Source organism: Micropterus dolomieu, linkage group LG12, assembly GCF_021292245.1.
Source record: "Micropterus dolomieu isolate WLL.071019.BEF.003 ecotype Adirondacks linkage group LG12, ASM2129224v1, whole genome shotgun sequence".
Classification (NCBI taxonomy): domain Eukaryota; kingdom Metazoa; phylum Chordata; class Actinopteri; order Centrarchiformes; family Centrarchidae; genus Micropterus; species Micropterus dolomieu.
In genome coordinates this window covers 36648566-36670284 of record NC_060161.1, presented here as the reverse complement: position 1 = coordinate 36670284, position 21719 = coordinate 36648566, and the positions used below count along the sequence as shown (strand labels likewise).

Here is a 21719-nt window from a genome sequence, read left to right as displayed (position 1 = left end):
CTCCTCCTCCTCCTCTCCGGTTCCGACCGTCACATTAAGTGTGGGTTCTGTAGAGATACGGGGTTCTGATGGCTCCACTGTTGAATCCTGCTACATTACATCTTGTTTACAGTCAATATGAAGCTACGTGTCGGAACCAGGCCGAGCTAACGCCACGTTAGCTTCTTGTTAGCTGCTAGCTGTGTTCATGAACACTGACCTGAACATCGGTGCTATCAGAGCTCGAGCCTGCTGTTTGTCCTCCGGGGACGTTGTTGCTCCGGGGCTCCGGGTCCTGGTTGTCCTCCTCCATCCCGCTCTTGGTCCTGGTCTCTGAGATCCAGCAGGTCTCCTCTGGGACTTCTTCTTCTTCTTTAGGGTTTAATGGCCGTTGGCAAACCAGTTTAACGGTGCATCACCGCCACAAGCTGGACTGGAGTGTGGAACGAGAGATTAAGCAGGAAATAAATGAAATAAACAAAAAAAGAAGAAGAAAAGCAAAACACAAAACAAAACAAAAAAGAAACATAAATTAAATTATTTTTTCTAACTATATTCTAATTATATGACAATATATCTGGCCTGCTGTTTTCCCCAAGAGACCTGTCAATGAGATATCATGATGTTTTGCCTTCCGTAATGACTGAAAGAGGCGTTTCCTCTTGATAGTGTATCTCCTACACTGAAGGAGGACATGTTCAACCGTTTCTAGTTGGTTACAATATATACATTTCCCAGTTGGGTGCTTGCCTATTTTATATAATGAAAGGTTGAGACCTGTATGTCCTATTCTCAGAAGAGTGATTATATTTTCTTCTCTGTTTCCAGCCCACCGTCCTCCCAGCACCAACCTGTCTCTGTACATTATATAGGTGCCTTCCAGTTTCACTATTGTCCCAATGCTCCTGCCAAACTGTGCATAGGTCCTGATAAATGTCTTAGCTTCATCTTTAGTTAATGGGGGTTTTTAGGTCTACATGTTTGATTTTGAGTGTTCCTTTGGCCAGAATATCCACCTGCTCATTTCCCTCCACACCAACATGAGCAGGAACCCAAAGGAAGCATGTGGATAAACCCTTTAGCTCCATCCTGTACAATATAAGGAATATGACTTTGATGATATTGGAACTAACTGATGATTTGACAAGTGCAGACAAGCTATCAGATGCAATAACAGTATTATTTGTTTCCCTCTCTTCTATCCACTGCAGGACCAGTTATAATGCAGTCAACGCTGTGGTATACACTGAGACATGATCTGATATTCTTTTCTTAATACATGACTCCCTTGCTGGGATATAAACTGCTGCACCTACACGCCCTGTATCAGGATCTTTGGAGCCATCTGTAAATATAAATTTTTTGGCTTGACTACAGCTATCATTCCACCAGGGTGCACTCTTGGTCCGTTTAGTTCCTGTACTCTTAAGGATTGTTTCCTCAGCTGACTGAATAATCTCATTAACTATTGTACTATTGATTATGTTTACATCTGTCTGGTTCTCCTCTTTGAGTTTCTTGAATCTGTTTGTACTGATCTTTTGAAAAACATCCCAGTTTGCATTTCCCAATTTCCATCTGGGAGTTTTCTTTCCCTCATCATAAAAACCTTCAATGCCAACTTTAGTTACCACAGGGTAGTGATCACTTCCTATTGTGGCATGTTTGATCACGCTCCATGTGCTTAAACCTGCTGTTTCACTAGACACAAGTGTTAGATCAAGCGCTGCCTCTGTGTTTTGCACACTATTGTATCGTGTTCCTTCTCCATTATTAATACATACCAAACAGTGATTATCTATAAATTCTTCAACTGCTAAACCATTTAAATCTGTTTTATTGCTGCCCCATAGTGAATTATGTGAATTGAAATCCCCTAACTACCCTACTAACTTCGCATCCGCGGTAAGCTGAGCTATGTTCTCCTCCACAATTAAAACACTTCAGCTTTGTCCCCTCTGCACATTTGCCATACTCGTGGTTTCCACCGCATCTACCACATGTTTGCTTTCCCTTGCACACGGATGCTACGTGTCCGAACCTCATTTGAAACATCTGAGAGGTGGGGGAACATACGGCCTCACATCATAACACATGTATCCAATAAAGATCTTTTCTGGGAGTCTTTCCTCATTAAATGTGATGAGTACAGAGAGACTGTCACTTTTAATCCCATTTCTGCTTGCTTTAAGACGTCTGACTTCACTCACTTTAGCATTTGTTACATTTCTTTTAACATCATCTGCAGTTACATTTACCGTAATCCCTGTAATAACTCCCCTGACCAATTGTCTTAGTCGTCAGAGAACATTGTACTTTCTTGACATTTATTTTATTCATTCTGACTGCTTTTCCTTATTGTACTCGGTCCTTACATATAATTAGTAATGATCCATTTTGCAATATTTTAGCACTCCTTACCTCCCCAATTTCCTTACTTATGGATATAGTTATTCTCCCCTCTTGCACAAGTTTTACTATTGCCTTTTAATCCTCTCTCCTCCTTTCAGTTACAGTTGCTGTCACTGTCACTCCCATCTCTTTTTACGCTTATTTTTCCTACCTGCTATATTCCACTTTTCATAACTCCAGCCACCTTCGACCATCTCTCCTAACTCACTTCCTGAATCGTCACTTCCTTCTGCCATCTCTCGTCCAGTCACAGTCCTCTGTGACTGTCTGAACTCTTCAGATACAGGAGCGCTGCGGGACCTCGTCCTGGATCACAGTGTTCTCGCGCGATCGTAGAAGCACGCTAAGCCCCCCTTAGTTACTGTTGCTAAGCGCTAAATAGCATTTAGCCGCAGAATCCAAGATGTTGAAGCTTTTTGTCCAACAGAGTCATGAGGCAGCGTTACTTTATCAGTAGCTGGAGACTCTGGTCTGTTCTCCAGACTCCAAACAGCCTTAGAAACGAGTTCTGCTGATTTAGCAGGAGCAGGTGACAATTTAAAGATTTATGAGGTTGTACCAGAACAGGTTTACATGGTTTAATTTTCAAAAAACAACCTTATTTTTTGTCACGTTGCACATTGCTGCAGCTCCTCTTTTCACCCTGTGTGTTGTTGTCACAGTGTCAGGAACAGCTCCTGTGCAATAACCCAGTAACCCTTTCTATAATTAGCCATCTGTTTCCAGGGGCCTCGTGTATAAACGCTGCCTACGCACAAAAAGGTTACGTACGCTGTTTTTTACGCACACGTTGGGTGTATGAAAATGAACGTGACGTGAAAATGTGCAGACCCTCCGCAAACTTTTGTCTGGCTCTTTCAGTGAACTCCAAAGTGGCAAAACTCACCAAATGTTTCAAAATAGCGTTTTCACTCCTGTTACTGTGCAGATGTCAATGAAGCAGTCAATCAAAAACCTAATTATGTCCGTTCATACACAAAAAAAGTTTGATCATGTATGTAGTGGTTTAATATCAAAATAAAATTGAATGTGAGAGGAATCGATAACGATGGTTCTCACATAGGCCTATTTAATTTCACTCCATATCACATGTTAACATTCAAACCAGCAGTGTTATTTGTGCTCACCTATAGTTGCCATAACTATTCCATACTGCGCCTTTCAATTGTGGAAATAAAATAAGCCAAGTGCCAACTCAGATTTTAAATCACCGTCCGCTAAATATTTCATCACCCTCTCGCAGCTTTGTCGGCCGGAGCGTGTACCATGGACACTCACAGTCAGCTGTGGACCAGCCAGCCGGAGCAGGATCGCCTTTCCCCCGATATTAGATGTGAATTTAGCTTAGAGTGCTTTAACTCGGCTGATGGAATTATCATCATCATACAAATCCAAGATAACATCAAATAGCAATAAAGAATTTGCAGAATTCAGCATCAGTAGTTTTTAATAACATCCTCTGTGCATATTTGGTTTTCGTGTGTAAACACGCTGCACTGAACAGACTGTGCTGTCAGGCGCACAGAGCGCACGGAGACACCGCGCTGGCGCACAAACAGATCTGCATTCTCACCTCAACTCACCCGGCACATCTTCACCACCTGCACGTATGGATTGTGTGAATTAAAATGTCTGGAAATAAAGCAGGACAGTCTCCCATAATCGCTACACTACATCCTCATCATCAGTCCTCATGATGCAGCCAAACAAAATATTTGGAAAATCATATCCACAAAAATACAGAGTGATGTGTACACACAAAACAGTTTTTACACATTTGCGGATTACTTCCTGTCAATTTGTGGGTCACGTTACATTTTTAAGTTCCTTTTTACACATTTGTGGAGTTTTGCTCAATGTGAAATGTGGAGATCTGAAAAAAAATATATACACAAATATCTCACTACGACAAACTCTTAATGATTCGGCCTTCTTGTAAGTTCAACATTAAATGTGACACATGAAGTTATTTCTTTCTTTGTGTAAAAACACGATGAACAAAAAGCTTCAGCAGGATATTTTCATGAGCCTCTGATGTGATAATAACAAGCGCTTCATTAAAACTCTGCTCTGTGTGAAGCACACTCCCTCATACACATCAAATATGATCAGCTGGTTTCAGGAAACCAACTAACTAAACTTCATCTTCTGCCTGAAATCAAGGAGCCATGTTTCTAAACGGCCTTAGCGACAGTAACTAAGGGGCGGGGCGCCGTCACAGCGAGAACGCGGAGGCTCCGCGGGATCCGGAAGTGCTCCGAGACCAGAATCCAGACTCAGTCCAGGACAACACGGTCCACCAGTCACAGACCTGCAGGACGATGGAGAACCAGAACCCGGACCACAGGAGCCAAACAGCAGCCTCGTGCTCTGATAGCACCGATGTTCAGGTCAGTGTTCATGACTTCATCACGAGACTAAAGACACGAGGAAGAGTCTCGAGGGTCCGTGTATCATCCGTTCATTCTGTTGTTAGAGATCAGAGCCTGAAAACCCGCTCCAGGGTTTGTGTTGACGTGGTTTGATTTCCAAAGTGTCTCCGTGATTCCTGTTTTCATCTTGAAGAGAGGAAGCTGAAAGAAAAACTCACGAGCGTTTCTCTTTTCTTTGTTCTGTGAGTTTCCGCGCGGCGCATGCGCGGTGTAGCGCGTTGTGTCGGGCGCGCGCAGAACAAACCGATGGTGAAAAGTGAAGCAGAGTCATTATATTTCCTCGTTGTTTGGTTATTATTCTCTGACTAAAGCTTAATGTCGGTCCCTGAACATAAACTGCAATTACTACAGTCAAAAAGCTGTTTCTGAGATCACACAACAATTTATGTAATATATTCGTTTATTTCTCAGCTCTGAGGCCAATAGGCCGTGTATTAATCAACGTGATGTTCCAGCACTGGTGTGATTAATGGTTTTATATTTATATATAAATAAAGTACAAGCTACACAACAGCTTCATCAAAGTTAAAGGAGGGGGGGTGTTGACTCAATAAAAGCTGCCCTGTTTTCGTCCAACCATGTTTCAGTTAAGGAGAGACATTGCATGTAAATAGGATAAGAACATGAACCAATAGATATCACCATGAAACTTCACTAGTTGATTACTTACACTAAGACACTATTTGTACCAGGGGCACGGGGGGGGGGGCTGAAATACTATGGGGGTTCGGGGGCATGCCCCCCCTGTTCTCTTTTTAAATAAAGCACTTAACTAGTTGATAAATAGTCTGCAAATAGTTGTATAATTTTTCTCTTCTTTTTAATATTATATATATTGCATTGCCTTTTCTATATTTATATATTTCTACATATATTTATGTCAACTGTATGTTTGTCTGCATGAAGCACCTTATCACCAAAACAAATTCCTCGTATGCGTTAAACACTACTTGGCAATAAAGCTCCGTCTGATTCTGATTAAATGCTCATTTCTAATGACTTGTTAAAACAGATTGTACTTATTAGTGTGGCTGAAAGACAGTCTTTGTAGTGACACTAGATGGAGAACAGACCGGAGAGGGTCCGAGAGACGGAGTATAATATAACTAGAACAAAACCAACTACATACCATAAAAACCATGGAACAGCTGCTAGTTAATGTAGCCACAGTACAAATGTATTCAGTTATCTTAATGTTACACTTGATGTAGCTGTCTGTGATATTTCCTGACTCTTCCTGCAACAAATGTTTGTGAACACAGAACTGTCTTCAAAGCAAACTCAGACATGCTGTTGGTCTAACAAAGTATTTTTACTACATGAGTTTTAGAATTTACTGCGTCTAGTAGGTATCCATACAACTTACAAGCTCGTCCTCCTCAGTTTTGTCTCCTCCTGCTCCTGTGACCTCTGACCTCTGTCCGGTTAAAATACTGCAGGATGCTCGTCTCTGTGTGAACATTTTGACTACTTTCAAATTGTTTATGGACACGTAACAGAGACACATGCACAACTCCTGGAACATGTTTTTAAGGTCAAGGATGGTCACAGACGGAGGCAAAATAGTGGCCCAGGAGTTTGTCCCTGGTCAACCTGACAAAGCATGTGTCGGGCCCTCTGGGTCTTTAGAGACCTTTATTCCTGCTTTCTTGAGAATTTTATGCAAGTAGATTACATAACTAAATGAGCCATTTAAATACATTTTCAAAAGTAGAAACATCTCTCTGACACTCCTAAAGTAAAGTAATCACTTCTGCTGATCCCTTGAGTAGATAAATTAAATGAGCCATATCATCATCAATCTGACCATAAACTGCTGCTTTGACTCTGTTCTGCTGTCTGTCTCATGTTCACCATGTCAGCAGTAGTACTGGTGTCGCTGGCCAGTGGCAGGTAGAGTACTCAAAATCTTTACTCACATAAAAAGTAAAACATAAAAATGACAAACCTACTCATGTATAAATATAATAATATATTTTATCTGCTGTTCATCAGGTTAGAAACAGCTGCCACATGGTTATTTCTAGGGAATGCAATTTGCTTTGCTGGTTGATTATCTTTAGCTATTTCTGTTTAATAATTATTTCCCCTTTTAATTCCCTGAATGTGTTGATAAGATCACTTTAGCTTGCTGCCCAGCCGATTATTGTTGCCTCTAAATTTTATTATGGACATGTAGCCAAACAAACCGCTTGCTTTGCAGCAGCACAGGCAGCCAAAACAATCTGATTATTCCTGAAGAATCTAAATAATCTTTACAACGCAAAGAATCATTTTGGTAGTAACACAGAGCAGCTCGTTGTTGAAGCAGGTAAACCTGCATACAGAGGAAGCTGTGCGTCATGCGTAAAACCAATAGGACTGTTTTATCCACCATATTCTCTCTCTGTGCATCTGAAAAATGATTGTTTCCTGAATAAATAACAGCTGGTAGCTGCTGAGTGAAGCCAAGATTAGTTTCACCGGCGACATTCTGTTCACATCGTTATTAAACAGTAGGCTATGAAAAAAACAAAAACAAACAAAAAACAGGCTAATATCCATCTAAAGAAACAACAGGATACTGTTAAAATATTAGATATTGACTTAGATGTTACAGTGTGAAGTTTAGGTTTTCTCTGCAGAAACTAAACGCTTTTAATGCGCCGTTAATGGAAAATTAAAGTAGGCGCCAGCTGGCTTGTTAAAGAGCGACGCAGGCTGCTTTCCAACAGGTCACCAGTGCCATGATGTGCGCTCACTGGATTTCAGTTGTTTCAGTAGAACAATAAAGCCTTAAACTGAAAAGGTATTTGCCTGATTTTCTAAATGTTTATATCTGTCCAGCTCATTCATCTCTGTGATAAGAGTCTGTACCACAGAGGAGACCTGGCGCTCTTCTGCGTAACTGCGCGCACGCAGCCTGGCTGACCGCTCATTCGGTTAACGAAGCAGATTGCAGATTACAGACTGATAAAGTTATGGAGATATGAATGGAGAATGTAGCAAAAGTAAATTACTAGCTCACAGAAAATACTGGAGTAAAGAGTAAAAGTAGGCTACAGTTTTAAAAAAGGAACTGACTTTTTTTTATTTGATTTATTTTGTAAAATTACTTGTAATAAGTCACTACCCACCCTGCAGCAGGCGTCCTCACTGCTGTCTTCAGGTACAAAAAGAACAGCACAAAATAAACATAATATTGAGGCACTTTGCTGCACCTGCTTCGAGCAAACTCCTTTATTTTATTTTTTCTCCCTTAACCTTTCAGCACTACATTTGCCTTCTGACGCATGTTTTCTACAGGCTACATGATTTATGTCTGCGTTTCAACCGTTTAATCATGTCTGATGCGGAGTGTGTGATTGATTGATTAACTAGTCACTCAAACTGCCGGACTATGAGCCATCTCCAAAATCGCCGAAAAAAGTGAGGGGGACAAAACATAGATTTTGAAATGTGGGGGGGGGACATGTCCCCCTCATGTATAATGGCTCCTACGCGTATGATTTGTACACTATGTGAACAGACACACTTGCACACAAAAAACACGTTTTGGCAAAATCTACAGACGCACAGAGGCAAACTATAGTAAAATAAACTACAAATATTTTGGACTTTTTTGCCCATTAGTCCGAAAGAAGACATGTTAAAGTAGCCCAGTGTCTCAAAATTGACCAGTGCATGAAAAACAATACCCTACTGAATGTAACGTTATATAATCCTACTGTTCTGCTTTTTAATGATTGAATTGAGAATTACCAGCTGTACAGGAACAGTGTTGATCCTTAATTTGACTCTTTCTCAATATTTATTTGTCAGACAAATAAAGACCTAATTAAAACCTTCAAATGCAACTGCAAAACTGTCTGCTATTTCTGAAATTGCTTTTTTCAAAAAAACCCAAAACAAAATATATATATACACATACAGGAAGTGCAGTAATAGAAAGTGTCACATAGAAAAGTTGGACAGGTCTTAGCAACAGTACCAAAGGGGGCGTGGCTTTGTGAAGGGTCAAATGTGCAACCTGTTACCTCTATCTCCAACCTGGAGTGTTTTTCAAGGCGTTCGGAGAAGGCAGCCAGTGCAGCCAAAATGTTTCCCACTGTGAGAAAATCTTGGGGTGGCGCACCGAAACCAAACACCATAAATGAATTTCAGGAATTAAATCAGTCGGTACCTTTTGGTCTCTGTGTTCGGTCCCGTTCCTGCCTTGTCTACCGGGAGGCTGCCGAGCGCGATTTTGTTGCGGGTGATGGTTGTGTTGGTCTGTTGATGTTGTTCTGATGTTTTAAGAACTAAAATCATTGTTCGCTTCAGCCCTAAAGTAGAGCCAGACTTATATGGGTTTTTGGGGGCTGATGCCTATATTAAAGTGAAAGAGCTGATTTATGAGACAATATTTAGATTTTGAAAACTATTAGAATAGTGGAGCCCTTTGCTGTATAAATGACCTTTTTAGAACAGGTCGATATTGAAAGCTATTCTGTATGTGGGCTATGATACCTTTTTCCTAAATGGATTATATTAATAAAATAGTTTACAGTCTCAGAACTTAACATGTAAACAATTAAATCCCTTTACTAGCACAGATTAATTTTAATCAAAGCTACGAGAAACCATTTCTAAACAACCATCTTGCACCAAAAAAATGCCGTCTGTGATACAGTGACCTGCTGTTGAATGCATCTAATACTACATGAATGTCTACAACGAGGACCTGCAGCTACAACGTCACACAAAGAGGAGCTAGAGAACTTTGTCTGGCAGGAAGCCATGTTAGATTCTTGTTCATCTCACGTTTATTTACATGTCCCCTCTGGTTTAATCAGTGAGGCAGTATGTGTTTAATGCCAGTGAGTTGCAGAAAGCAAGGAGATTGGTTTTGATATTGTTGCTGCTGGTCCAGGAAGGCACTGTTGCAATCATGTGGTGTAAATCCTGTATGAAGGAGGATGTGTTCACCAAAACATTTTAATATGTTGACAGTATTTTATGATTTATGGAGTAATAAAAAGTAGAGCCCGACTGATGATATGGGTTTTTCTGGATGGATTATGTAAAGAAAAAAAAACAGGGATGCACGATATTGGATTTTGGCCGGTACTCGATATGGCGACATGTTAACTCATTTAGGCCGATGCTAATATTTACACACCTTTTTGTTATTTCACTGAAGAGAACACCAAGTATCTCCTGTACTACTTTTACCATTACTATCATTTGTTGAAAGAAGTTTTCAGTTGCACAAAATAAAAGCAGGTTGTAGTCCAGACCTAAAATCTTAGTCCTTAGGATGTGCTTTAAAGCAAAACAAACAAGACGGGGGGGAAAAACACATTCAGCTGATGGAGAGGATCACGTCTGTGGCTGTAACTGAGCTAATATCTCTATTCAGCTGTCCAGCATGTGCTTTTAGACAAGAGAAGTCAAGTTGGTAGGGTTTAAAATGTCCTGAGGGCTTAAAGTTCTCCGGCGCTGTACCGGAATTCCGGCGTTGGGTGATTTTTAGTATTTGACGATATATTACTGTCTGTGGAAAATATGTGTGTGAAGAGTTCATCTGCACAATTGGTGGCTCTGTGTCTGTCGGTGAAAGAAAGGGGACTGGCACTTTGCTATACGTGGACACTCATTGGCTATTATAGGCTGTGAACAGGGCATAGAAGTTTCTGTTGGGTCAGTCAAGGTGTCACTCAAAAGGTCAACGTGTTGACGCTTTTTTTGTTTATATGCTAACTGTAGTTATGCTAATATAAAACGTCGTAAGAGCAGTCCGTGTGTATTTATTGATATAATAAAGCGTTTTAGACTAAATCTTTTACTGGATTGGATCGTCTGGACCTTTGCCAAAGTAACAAGGCCATTTTTGTCAGAATGTGATCAACCAATGGACTCCGGCTTCACAGATAAGTGGTGTCAATTTTGATAATAGGCAGAGCTTGAAGTGGGCCACCGATACCAGTAAGTTTCTTCTACATTGTATTCTTTTGGGTCCTGGGACCTTTTTGCGTACAGGTGAGCTCTATGTGGCGCTCATTTGTTCCTATTCTCGCCTGTCTGCTAATCTCTGTCGGTGAAGACAGAGCAGGGTAGAGGTTTGGGTGCAGCCGTGATTATGAAGAGGCTGTCACAATAACTTTTCGTGAACCGATTAATCACAGTCTGGATGAGGCGGGACACTAAAAAGTTTGTTGCGCCACAGTAAACTTTTAAAATGTTGAACTCGTTCTGCATGGATGATTATTGACGAGTTAGTACTTAGACTCTGCAGTCTACTTGCATCTGAAGGACAGAGGACACTCGTTTGAGGACCACCAGGTGCACATTTTAGACAGAGAAGATGGATGGTTTGAAAGAGGTGTCAAGGAAGCATCTACACCAGGGTTGAGAAGCCGTCATTGAACAGGGGAGGGGGTCTACGCCACCACTTATCCCCCACTTACAATGCTGTCCTTTCATCACTTCCCAGGAAACTCAACAAACGTAACCTATTGACCTCAGGTGAAGATACCAACGATGGTCGTTCAGTCTTGGCCACAGGTAGTCTTAACGAATGTAACGACTGTCGTCACAGCAACAAGGAACACTAACGAACCAGCGGTATCAACAATCCTGAAGACCCCACTGAGGTTAAATAGCTGAGTTTCCCTGCCAGTCAGTCAGAAAGTCCTTTGGATGAGGGACCAAAACGCAGTATTAAGCGGGACCGGGGATAAAGACCCGTAATACCCATGCTGTCTGATTAGCATCTTGATATGCCACGCCTGTGAGGTGGATGGATGCACTAATGAACCAGCGGTATTGATGATCTTGGCAAACGACCGCACAGAGGTTAAATAACTGAGTTTCCCTTCTGGTCATTTCAGAACTGAAGAAGTCCTTTGGATGAGGGACAAAACATCTTCTAGTATCTTCAACCAAGTCCAGATGCCTTTGACTTTAACCTTCTTTAGATTTCATTATTATTATTATTTAAGTCATGTAATTAACGTGATGGCCACTCTCTGTGTTGTTTCCACATGCTCCGGTACATCCCAGTCAGCTGCTTGTTTTCTTTTGTGGTGAGGCAGTGCAGTTAACAGGGGAGCTGCAGAGCTCCCTCTGGTGGTTCTTGAAATATATGCAAATTATTTTACCCTATTCACCTGTAGTGCCTTACATTACCTTTTGATTTAATGCTTTAACTTGTTTAACTACATATTTAAATTATTAACTTGAAGACAGCACAATGTTTATTTTAGTAAATTATGGTTCCATTTAGAGGATAATGGACAGAATGGTGATTTATTTTATTTTTTTCAGTAAGTACATTTTGCCTTAAGCCTGTTTGTGACGAGCCAAAATTTGCATCCCAGTAAATATCATAGGTACTGGGTACCCTCGGGGTCTTAAAATTATTAGTCTTAAATTTCCTATTCCAAAAATAAGGCCTCATAAGTATTAAATTTCGTTTACCAAGGTCTTAAATTTGTTCTTGTCCTTTCGTAGAATTAAATAAATGCCGTAACGTCATAAACACGTACGTGTGTGAGTGACTATATAATTTACTCCGTTTAGTGTGACTCTGATGTTATACGGCAGGACAGGTAATGTTCCTGCTTTACGCTCAGGACTGTTGAGTGCTTGCGGTGCATGAGCTCCGGCATCCAAGCTACAAAACGTCTCTGACGGGCTACTAACAAGCTAACACGTCGCCTGAGAATGGGAAAGTGTCTTAAGTTCAGAAAGCCAGAGACACGGACAAGTGGCGGTTGAGGCCGAGGACAGTGGCGTTCACACTATGGCGAGCACTAATTAAACAGTGGAGCTGGAAGACCCGCCTGCAGGTTCCTGGTCAGTGAATGTTACAACAGCAACGGAGAGACAGTTGTGTATGAGGACTGTGTCTGTGTGTCGTAACGTTATGTGAATGGAACCATCTGACATGCTAACGCACTTTAACTCACCCAGATGTGCCGATCACCGGGATCAGCCGAACTCTGCTGCTGCGTTCAAGCCAATACTATATTTCAAGCAGCCTTTAGATGCATAAACCGAACAGGATGAATAATCACATTAAATTACATTACCTTATCTAGCCAAGGTGTAACTGATTGTAACAACTCATACTGCACAATTAGTTAGTATTTTTGATTTCACCCCTTAGTGCATAAATATTTGATTCATTTCATAGGTGTAATTTGCGCTGGGGATACTGGAGACATGTCTCCATCACATTTTTTTTTTTAAGCATTTGTTAAAGTGAAAATACTTAGAGAAAGGTTTATTTACACAATAAGAAAATATGCAATGCAATTTATAGAAGAAACAAATGTGCATTGTCCAAAAAAAGTTTCTTAAGCTAAAAAAACAAGCTGCTGAGTACTTCATTATATTCTGTTTGAATTATCACCTCAATCACTTTACATGAATAAAGACAATTCTGCCATAAATTGGTGCAGAAAATGTCTCCAGAATGCAGGAAATTAAGTAGCATTGAATATTTCATCAAAATAGTGTTAAAATATCTTCTTGTCTTGTTCTCGTGAACCCAGTATTGTAAATCGTGCAACTACGTGCATCGTCATACCCCTAATTTGAACTCCTATGTTCCCACCACTTTTCAACACAAAGTGATGTTCTTGATTCATATCAAAGTACAAACACACCCCAAAAAAGCTATAATGTGTTAAATATTAATGTATTATAATATTTTATTAAACTCATAACTTTGTAAATAATTTTCTCAGGCTTAAAATTCATACTGATTTTTCATTATACGGCAGTAAAGTTGGTATCAAAATTCATGGTGTTAAAAAGCTCTTATAGACTCTTAAAACGACGAGAAATATTAGCACATTTTAATATCGTGATCCCGTCACACCCCTGTTTAAAACGATCATCCTTAAACAATGGGCAACGTCATGGCGGCTTTGTTCACTTTTTATACAGTCTATGCTACATACAAACAGCTTTTGTTTCAGACATTTCTCTGTTAGCTGAGCTGCTGTGCTAGTGTGAAACATACACAGGTGCAATTAACTAAGTATTGGCTTTATACTCACAATGGTTTTATTGCACGTAAAGTTGTGGTCAAAAGTTTACATACACTTGTAAAGAACATGTATGTCATGGCATTTTCAGTTTCCAATATTTACTACAACTCTTCTTCATCTTCTCTGTTGGAATTGAAGCACATACTTTGTCACAAAAAGCGTTATTTCTGCAAATGTAAAAATCAGTAAATTAAGACACTAAAGGCAAACCTGGAAAAATCCCATCTGAAATGAGTTCAGATTAAGTTTTTTCCCTGCCACTATAAGGTGGTGAGGCTCACAACTGCTTGGTGCTGTGCCATGAATGTAAAATCATTGTGGAGAACATCAAAACTAACCAAGAATTTTCCCAGATCTAATGGTTACAATCCCTACCCAGTAGACTTCTTCAGCAAATTCAGCTTTGGGGGTGTAATTTATTAAACTTTTTATTCACAGATGTGGTACCCAAAATTACATGGAATTGCATATATCTGTATTGGAAAACATAAATTTCTTCGGATGACCACCAAACCCCCCACCCAAATTTGTTTGCTCACAAAAAAAACCAACAGTGCAGCTTAATGTGTTGTGTGCGCACACACTCTCTCACGCATTCACAAACTCACGCGAACATGTTTGTATGTGGCTCTTCAGCAATGCATCTAATCTGTGTTCAGTACCGTTACATTTCAATACAGTTATTTACTCTGCAAGTAACTTTGTTGCTGCATTGGCTTTGTACGATTTCTTTTTTTGATGTTGTGATACTCACTCACTATATGGCCAAAATTTTTAGGACACCCCTCCGAATCATTTACCTCAGGTGTTCCAAACTCTTCCGTGGCCACAGGTGTATAAAATCAAGCACCTTGGCATGCAGACTGCTTATACAAAAAGAAAGCGTCGTTTGCTCTCTGGAGCTCAGTGAATTCAAGCGTGGTACCGTGATAAGTTGCTACCTGTGCAATAAGTTAATTTGTGAAATGTTCTCACTACTAAATATTCCACGGTCAACTGTTGGTGGTATTGTAACAAAGTGGAAGTGATTGGGAACAACAGAAACTCAGCCACGAAGTGGCATCTTTCTGTGTAGTCAATAGCTACAGACGGGGCTTGACATTAACACCCACCACACCGCCAAATGCGGGTGGATTTCAGGCGTGGTGGGAATACAGTCAGTCCCATTAGTCACTTTGGCGTGTTGAAAAATTGTAACATGCATCTGAAATAACAAACGAATTGTAATGTGACACTGCAACTCCCATGAGTACTACCTGCACATATTGTTTACTCACTGGTCCATTCTTGAAGCCTATTGTCTTGACCGACATAACACTGTAAACAAAAAGACGCTGAGGAGATTGAAGTAGCTGATTGTTTGTCATTAGGCTGCTTTGGCCTGCCATTGATTATAGGGTTGACCAGTGGCAGAAGAGAATCCAGACCACAGACTTATCGTTCTCTCTCCTGCAGCGCCGCCGCGCATGGAATGGGTTTCCATGGCTGAGAAGCTTCATCCAGTGCAACGTAAACGCCCCGTATTTGTATAGCGCCTTTCTAGTCTTTTCACCATTCACACACATTCATTCACTGGTGGAACTCCTAAACCTCGTGGACGGGCTTCCCAGAAGAGTTGAAATTGTTGTAGCTGCAAAGGGTGGGCCAATTCCATATTAAACCCTCAGATTAAGAATGGGACGTTATTAACTTATTTATGCATGTAAAGGCATCCAACCCAAAACTTTCGGCAATATAGTGTTGGTCTGCAGATGCCCTGGTGATAAATGGTATGTTCTTTAGGGTCTTGTTTAATAGTGCGTTTTGGTGCCCATCGCTTTTGCAATGTTTTTATCGCACATGTTAAAATCCTCATACTTGTGTGAGGGTTATGTTTCAGACACGCTCATTTATGGTTCTTGATAGCTCGCTCCATCAGGACATCTCACTTACTTTCTCTGTGTATGTATGTCTTTTGCTATAGAAACGGAGAGGAAGAGAAGGACTCAAACATCACCACTGTCAGCAATGTGACAAATCCTTCACAACATCCGGATATTTAAAGATTCATCAGAGACTTCACACTGGAGAGAAACTGTACAGCTGTGACCCGTGCGGGAAAACTTTCACTACATTACGTGGCCTACAAAGACACCGAAGTGCTCACACTAAAGAGAAACCGTATAACTGTGACCAGTGTGGGAAAGCTTTCTCCACCTCAGGTAACCTGGAAACTCACACGCGAGCTCACACTGGAGAGAAACCGTACAGCTGTGACTATTGTGGGAAGGCTTTCGCTACATCATATTACCTACAAAAGCACAGACGTGTTCACACTGGAGAGAGACCGTACAGCTGTGACCAGTGTGGGAAAGCTTTCAATACATCATGTGAGCTACTGAGGCACCAACGTGTTCACACTGGAGAGAAACCATATAGCTGTGACCAGTGTGGGAAAGCTTTCGCCACGTTAGGTAACCTGGAAATTCACAGACGAATTCACACTGGAGAGCGACCGTACAGCTGTGACCTGTGTGGGAAAGCGTTCAGTCGATCAGGTGACCTAAAAATCCACCAACGATTTCATGCTGGAATAAAACCGTTCGACTGTGAGCAATGCATGAAAGCTTTCACTACATCAAGTGAACTGCAAACCCACCGGCGTGTTCACACTGGGGAGAAACCATACTGCTGTAAGCAGTGTGGGAAAGCTTGTACGACATTAGATGGCCTAGAAAAGCACAGACGTGTTCATACTGGGGAGAAGCCGTACCGATGTGAGCAGTGTGGGAAAGGTTTCAGTCAATCAAGTGGCTTAGAAACTCACACACGTCTTCACACTGGAGAAAAACCGTATTGGTGTGAGCAGTGTGGGAAAGCTTTTACGTCATCAGGTGGCCTACAATCTCACACACGTGTTCACACTGGAGAGAAACGTTACACGTGTGACCACTGTGGTAAGGCTTTTGCCCATAGTTGTAACCTTAAACGGCACCAACGCAGTCACGCTGCTTCGTTATAAACATTTTTCAAGCTGTTTCCTCCTCCTGCCCTGATAGGTATGTTGTTTTATTCTGAGTATCTCTACAACCTGATTAAAAACAGTGGCTCTATATTTTTAACAGTGAGCATATTATCGTGGGTACGACGGTTGTAGTGTAAAAGCACTTTAAGTGGTTGCAAAGACTAAAAAGGCGCTATACAAATACAGAGCATACACATTAATTTCATACTTTTTTACTCTCACAAAGAAGAAAATATTTCTAGCACTACTCAACCATTGCTGCAACAAAGGATTATTTTCCCAAGTATTTTGTTGATCACTCACTTAAAAGTTCAGTGTGTAATATTTCTGAGGATTTATTGACTGATATGCAATAGAATATCCATAACGGGATGGCGATGGCGCAATGGATAAGATGCCTGCCTTTGGTGCGCTTTGTTTGTTAAGCGTCCTTGGGTTTGTGAAAGGCGCTTATATAAATCAAAGTTATTATTACACATCATACATGTTAGAAGAAGGATTTTAAATTCTATTCTGAATTTTACAGGAAGCCAATGTAGAGAAGCTAAGACAGGAGAAATATGATCTCTTTTCCTGGTTCCTGTCAGAACACGTGCAGCAGCATTCTGGGTCAGCTGAAGAGTCTTAATTGACTTTTTCGAGCAGCCTGATAATGAAGAATTGCAGTAATCCAGCCTAGCAGTAACAAATGAATGGACTAGTTTTTCTGTATAATTTTTAGACACGATGTTCCTGATTTCTGCAATATTACGTAGGTGAAAAAACGACATGTCCTGATCAAGGATAACTCCAAGATTCCTCACAGTGGTGCTGGAGGCCAGGGCGATGCCATCCAGAGAATATCTTTTGATAATGCGTGACGGAGGTGCTTGGGACCCAGAACAATAACTTCAGTTTTCTCTGAGTTTAACATCAGAAAATTACAGGTTATCCAGGTTTTAACATCCTAAAGGCACATTTTGAGTTTTGCTAACTGAGTAGTTTCATCTGGCTTGATCGATAGATATAACTGAGTATCATCTGCATAACAATGAAAGTTTATAGAGTGTTTCCTGATAATAATGCCATATGGAAGGATATATAAAGCAAAGAGGATTGGTCTGATCACAGATCCTTGTTGAACTCCATGACTAACTTTGCCGTGCATGGAGGTTCCTTTAATGCCAATGAAATGTTCCAGTCTCTGTAATGGGATATGATGGTCAATGGTATCAAATACAGCACTATGCTACAGGCCAACCGCTTTCGTTTGAGGCATTTTGCTATTAGCTGAACTACTGCGCTGTACTTGTGTAAGATGTAGGGGAGAGACCGTGTACAGAGCAGATTGAAATATTGTGAGGAAAAAAAGCTGGACTCCATCATTGACTCAGTCGAGTTTGATCCTACCACTATGCGAGAAGCTGGAGGGTTTGTGAGGCTACTGGAGGATGATCATTTCAGCTTCTTCCTGGAACGCTTCTATGGCACTTACATTTAATCATTTGGCGAACGCTTTTATCCAAAGCGACTTACATTGGTACTTGGCATCTACTGCTGTGGTGTGAAGATGTTGGTTGCTCACTAAAGTGTGCTCTGCTGTAGCTGATGGTGATGTGTTTGTGCTGAAATGTTTAAACTTGTTTTTAACAGAAGCAACTTTGTGGTTGTCCAGCTTCCTGAGAAATCCCCTCCAGTTATACTTGGTCTTTTATCATTTACATCAGTGGTGTTTGAAGAAAGAATTTTTTTTATTTGCTTATTGGCCTAAAATGTCAAGAACTGTGAAATGCTATACAGACGGGCAAATTAAATAAAGTGTTGGTATGGAGTCATAACTGTGAGTATCTGCTCCTCAGTTTCTCTCTGTCTCCTGGGGCCTGTACCACAAAGCGAGTTAAACATACCCAGAATCACAAAAACTTTTTTGTTATCTGGCTTCACTAACCCTAACAATTGTGATTGGGATAAGCGGTACCACGAAGCTGGTTATCAACTCGGTAACTCAACCCAGGGTTTCCCAATCCAGCCAGAAGCGAGTTCAGATCACCAATTATAGACATGAACAAGTTCACTGGCTTCAGAGCAGCATATAGTCTCTGTGATTTAAGATAGCTACTAACTTAAAATAAACAACCTATGTTCATATTAAAATTTATTTCAATATCCCTACCAAACTGCTCATGATATTCAGCCTCATAAGAGAAATGAAACCCATTTATTTTAACAGCTGAGACGGGCTGTGTGAAACGGACTGGGAGCAAATAAAAAATGAACACATTTCAAAGCAGTAAGGCTTTCGATCAGTCTCTGTAGGATGACATCGCTATAGCCTACAAGAGTTTCTCCGTATCACCACAGCAAACATAAAGCAGCCTTTAAAACAGTCTGTGGGATTTTCTATAGATGGTGATGTCATTTTCCAAGAGAGCTGATTGGTCAGTAGGCGGCGTGTTACACTACACCAGTAAGTGAACAACAGTCATGGTAATGAAAACCCAGGATTAACCCCGAAGTAACCTCGAAAAGCTCAAATACTGCTTCGTGGTACAGCGTCCAGCTTCTGCTCCCTAGGTGATGTTTTTCTTTGTTTCCTGTTTTATTTTGATAAACTCCCTTCTGCTCATTTTAGCCTTTCACCCCTCCAGCCTCCAGATTTCTCTTTAGTCTGCATCTCAGCCTGGACTCCAGATGATCAGCGTCCCAGCCTTTTCCCTAGTGTTTACTTGTCCCAGTGTTTTTGGATCGTTGTTTAGCTTTTCTGGACCAAGACAGTTAATTGGATTTGTTGGACTGCCCTCCTCTGGTTTTAAGCTTTGCCTTCCTCCCCATCCTATAAGCCTTTAGTAACTTTGATTTGTTCATTAAATCTTTGTACTGCACCAGCTCTGCCTCTGAGTCCTATTTCATCTTCTTCCTGGTTACCTGCTGTCTTGGCATGAAGTCAGGCCACTACGAGCCTCTACAAAAGTTTCAGGGCTCCTTGTTGGAGGGTTGAACACCATTCATACAGAAGATATTCCCTCTTCTATAAACACCACCTTTATTTCAGGTCATCTAGATCAAGAGAGACCTGAGTACAGCAGAGAAACACAAACACAGCCTGACAGAACAAAAGCACACAGCCTCACAGACATCACCATATAGATCAGAAGATGAGGGTTTATATTCCATCATCTGGTCTTATGGAGATGGTGGTGCTGAGCTTTGTCTCACACGTTGCCCTAAAATTTTCCACAGGTGTTAAACTGGGTTGATGTCTGGTGACTGTGAAGGCTGCAGCATTTTATTATCATTTTCATCCTGACCAAACAGTTCAGTGAGCCCTGGAGCACGAAGCATCTGCGTTTTTCCCTTAATTTAGCATCCTGGTCAAAAGTCTTCATTTCATTCTCTAAATTTATAGAAAACTGCACTTTCAGTGTCCAGGCCTTAAAGCTCACAAACTCTCCTGACTGAAAACTTAGAATCCATCCAGCCATCGTCAAACGCTTATCCTGCGTACAGGGTTGTGGGGGGCTGTAGCCAATCCCGTCAAGATGAAGTGTAATAACGCTGGTGATCCTCAATAAAAGTATTTCATCATTAGCAATAATGCCCATCGCTGCGATTATAAACTAACAGCGTGAGTAAGTTTCCTGACAACTGCAGCAGAGGAGACCGGACAGTAAAGTAGAAACGGGAAACTGTGGTTTGAACTGCTCTGAGAGAAAAAAACACAAAGTGTGATCTCATATCACCAAGTGGTACGATGGAACAAACATCTCTTCAATGGCCGATCTGTAAGTACGATCTCTTCTGTCCACATTTCAGTAACTTCACAGTTAGCAGGTGAGCTGAGCTGGAAAAGAATGAAGGTGAGATACAGGATCAAACTGTCTGGAAAACGTCAGACATTATAAAAACAAAGACAGAAGAGTTTATTGATCAGTGAGGCCAAAACAATCAATAAAGAACAGAGAGAGTCAGAAGTTACTGAAATTACAGAGAATGTGACGAGCAAAAAGGAAAGAAGATCATTGTTTAACAGTTTGTTCAGACTTTGTTCTTACTTCACTCTGATACAACCTTTTAGAGCAGGAAGTGAAACCAGCTTTAAAATGTTAAAGGGACAAAGACTGAAACACACACTGATGTTAAAGCTGGAAGATACTGTGAGTGTTCAGTGAGGATCAGGGTCTCCATCTTCTCTGAGGTGTACAGTTGTTGTGTCTGCAGTAAAACCTCAAACCAACCTGAGTGTGATTTCTCTTTAGTTCTGGCCTCACTGCTGTGCTGCACAACAAACCAAGGTGAGTGAACTCCTTCTGCCAGCGTCTGAAACTCACTGTCTCACAAACCCTGACAGAAAAGTCAGTGTTGAGGACACAGCTGGGAAATCAGGATGATCAGTGAAGATGTTTCTACATTCACAGATCAGTTAGTCTCTTAATAACAGGACCTGAGAGGCTTTTCATCCCAGCAGACTCACTTTTCACGACTCAGTTCCAACTGGGTTCCTCACACTGCAAACTCTCACTGTACACCAGTGGCCTGTACTACAAAGCGGGGTAACTGGCTTATCCAGATTAACTTGAGGTTACCCTGTAAACGTGAGCTACACGACATCTGTACTAAGTAGGATATTAATACGCACCGCTATAAAATATTGTTAGAGTTCCTCCTGACTTGTTCCACCGCAGTTTCAGCTGAAATGAAGTTATTCTTAACACAACAGCATTTTGTTCATAAAATACAGATCCAATGTGAGGGTTAATAAACTGAGAAAAAAATTCCTAGGTGAAAGTGGCAAATTTCCCTGAAATTAAAGTCACAAAAAATCAAAATCACTCTGGTGTTTTCTTCTGAATACGTCCAATCCACGCCAAAGTCTCTAAGGTGCATGAAAATATG

The 21719-nt window shown here is 40.9% G+C and overlaps 1 protein-coding gene across 3 annotated transcripts in view; it reads left to right on the top strand.

The window, feature by feature from the left end:
* Positions 1-19711, top strand: part of LOC123980200 (zinc finger protein 239-like) — a 76254-nt gene extending 56543 nt beyond the window's left edge. The window contains exons 3-5 of one of the 3 annotated variants that reach the window (XM_046064467.1): positions 4555-4781; positions 15807-16779; positions 19475-19711. In XM_046064467.1, the coding sequence (XP_045920423.1) occupies positions 4713-4781; positions 15807-16779; positions 19475-19521 (1089 nt within the window). In that variant the 5' untranslated portion in view covers positions 4555-4712 and the 3' untranslated portion in view covers positions 19522-19711. Of the gene's footprint in view, positions 1-4554; positions 4782-15806; positions 16951-19458 lie in introns of those variants that run through there. The other 2 variants (XM_046064468.1, XM_046064466.1) reach the window with 2 other exon arrangements.
* The last annotated feature ends 2008 nt before the right edge of the window (positions 19712-21719 follow it).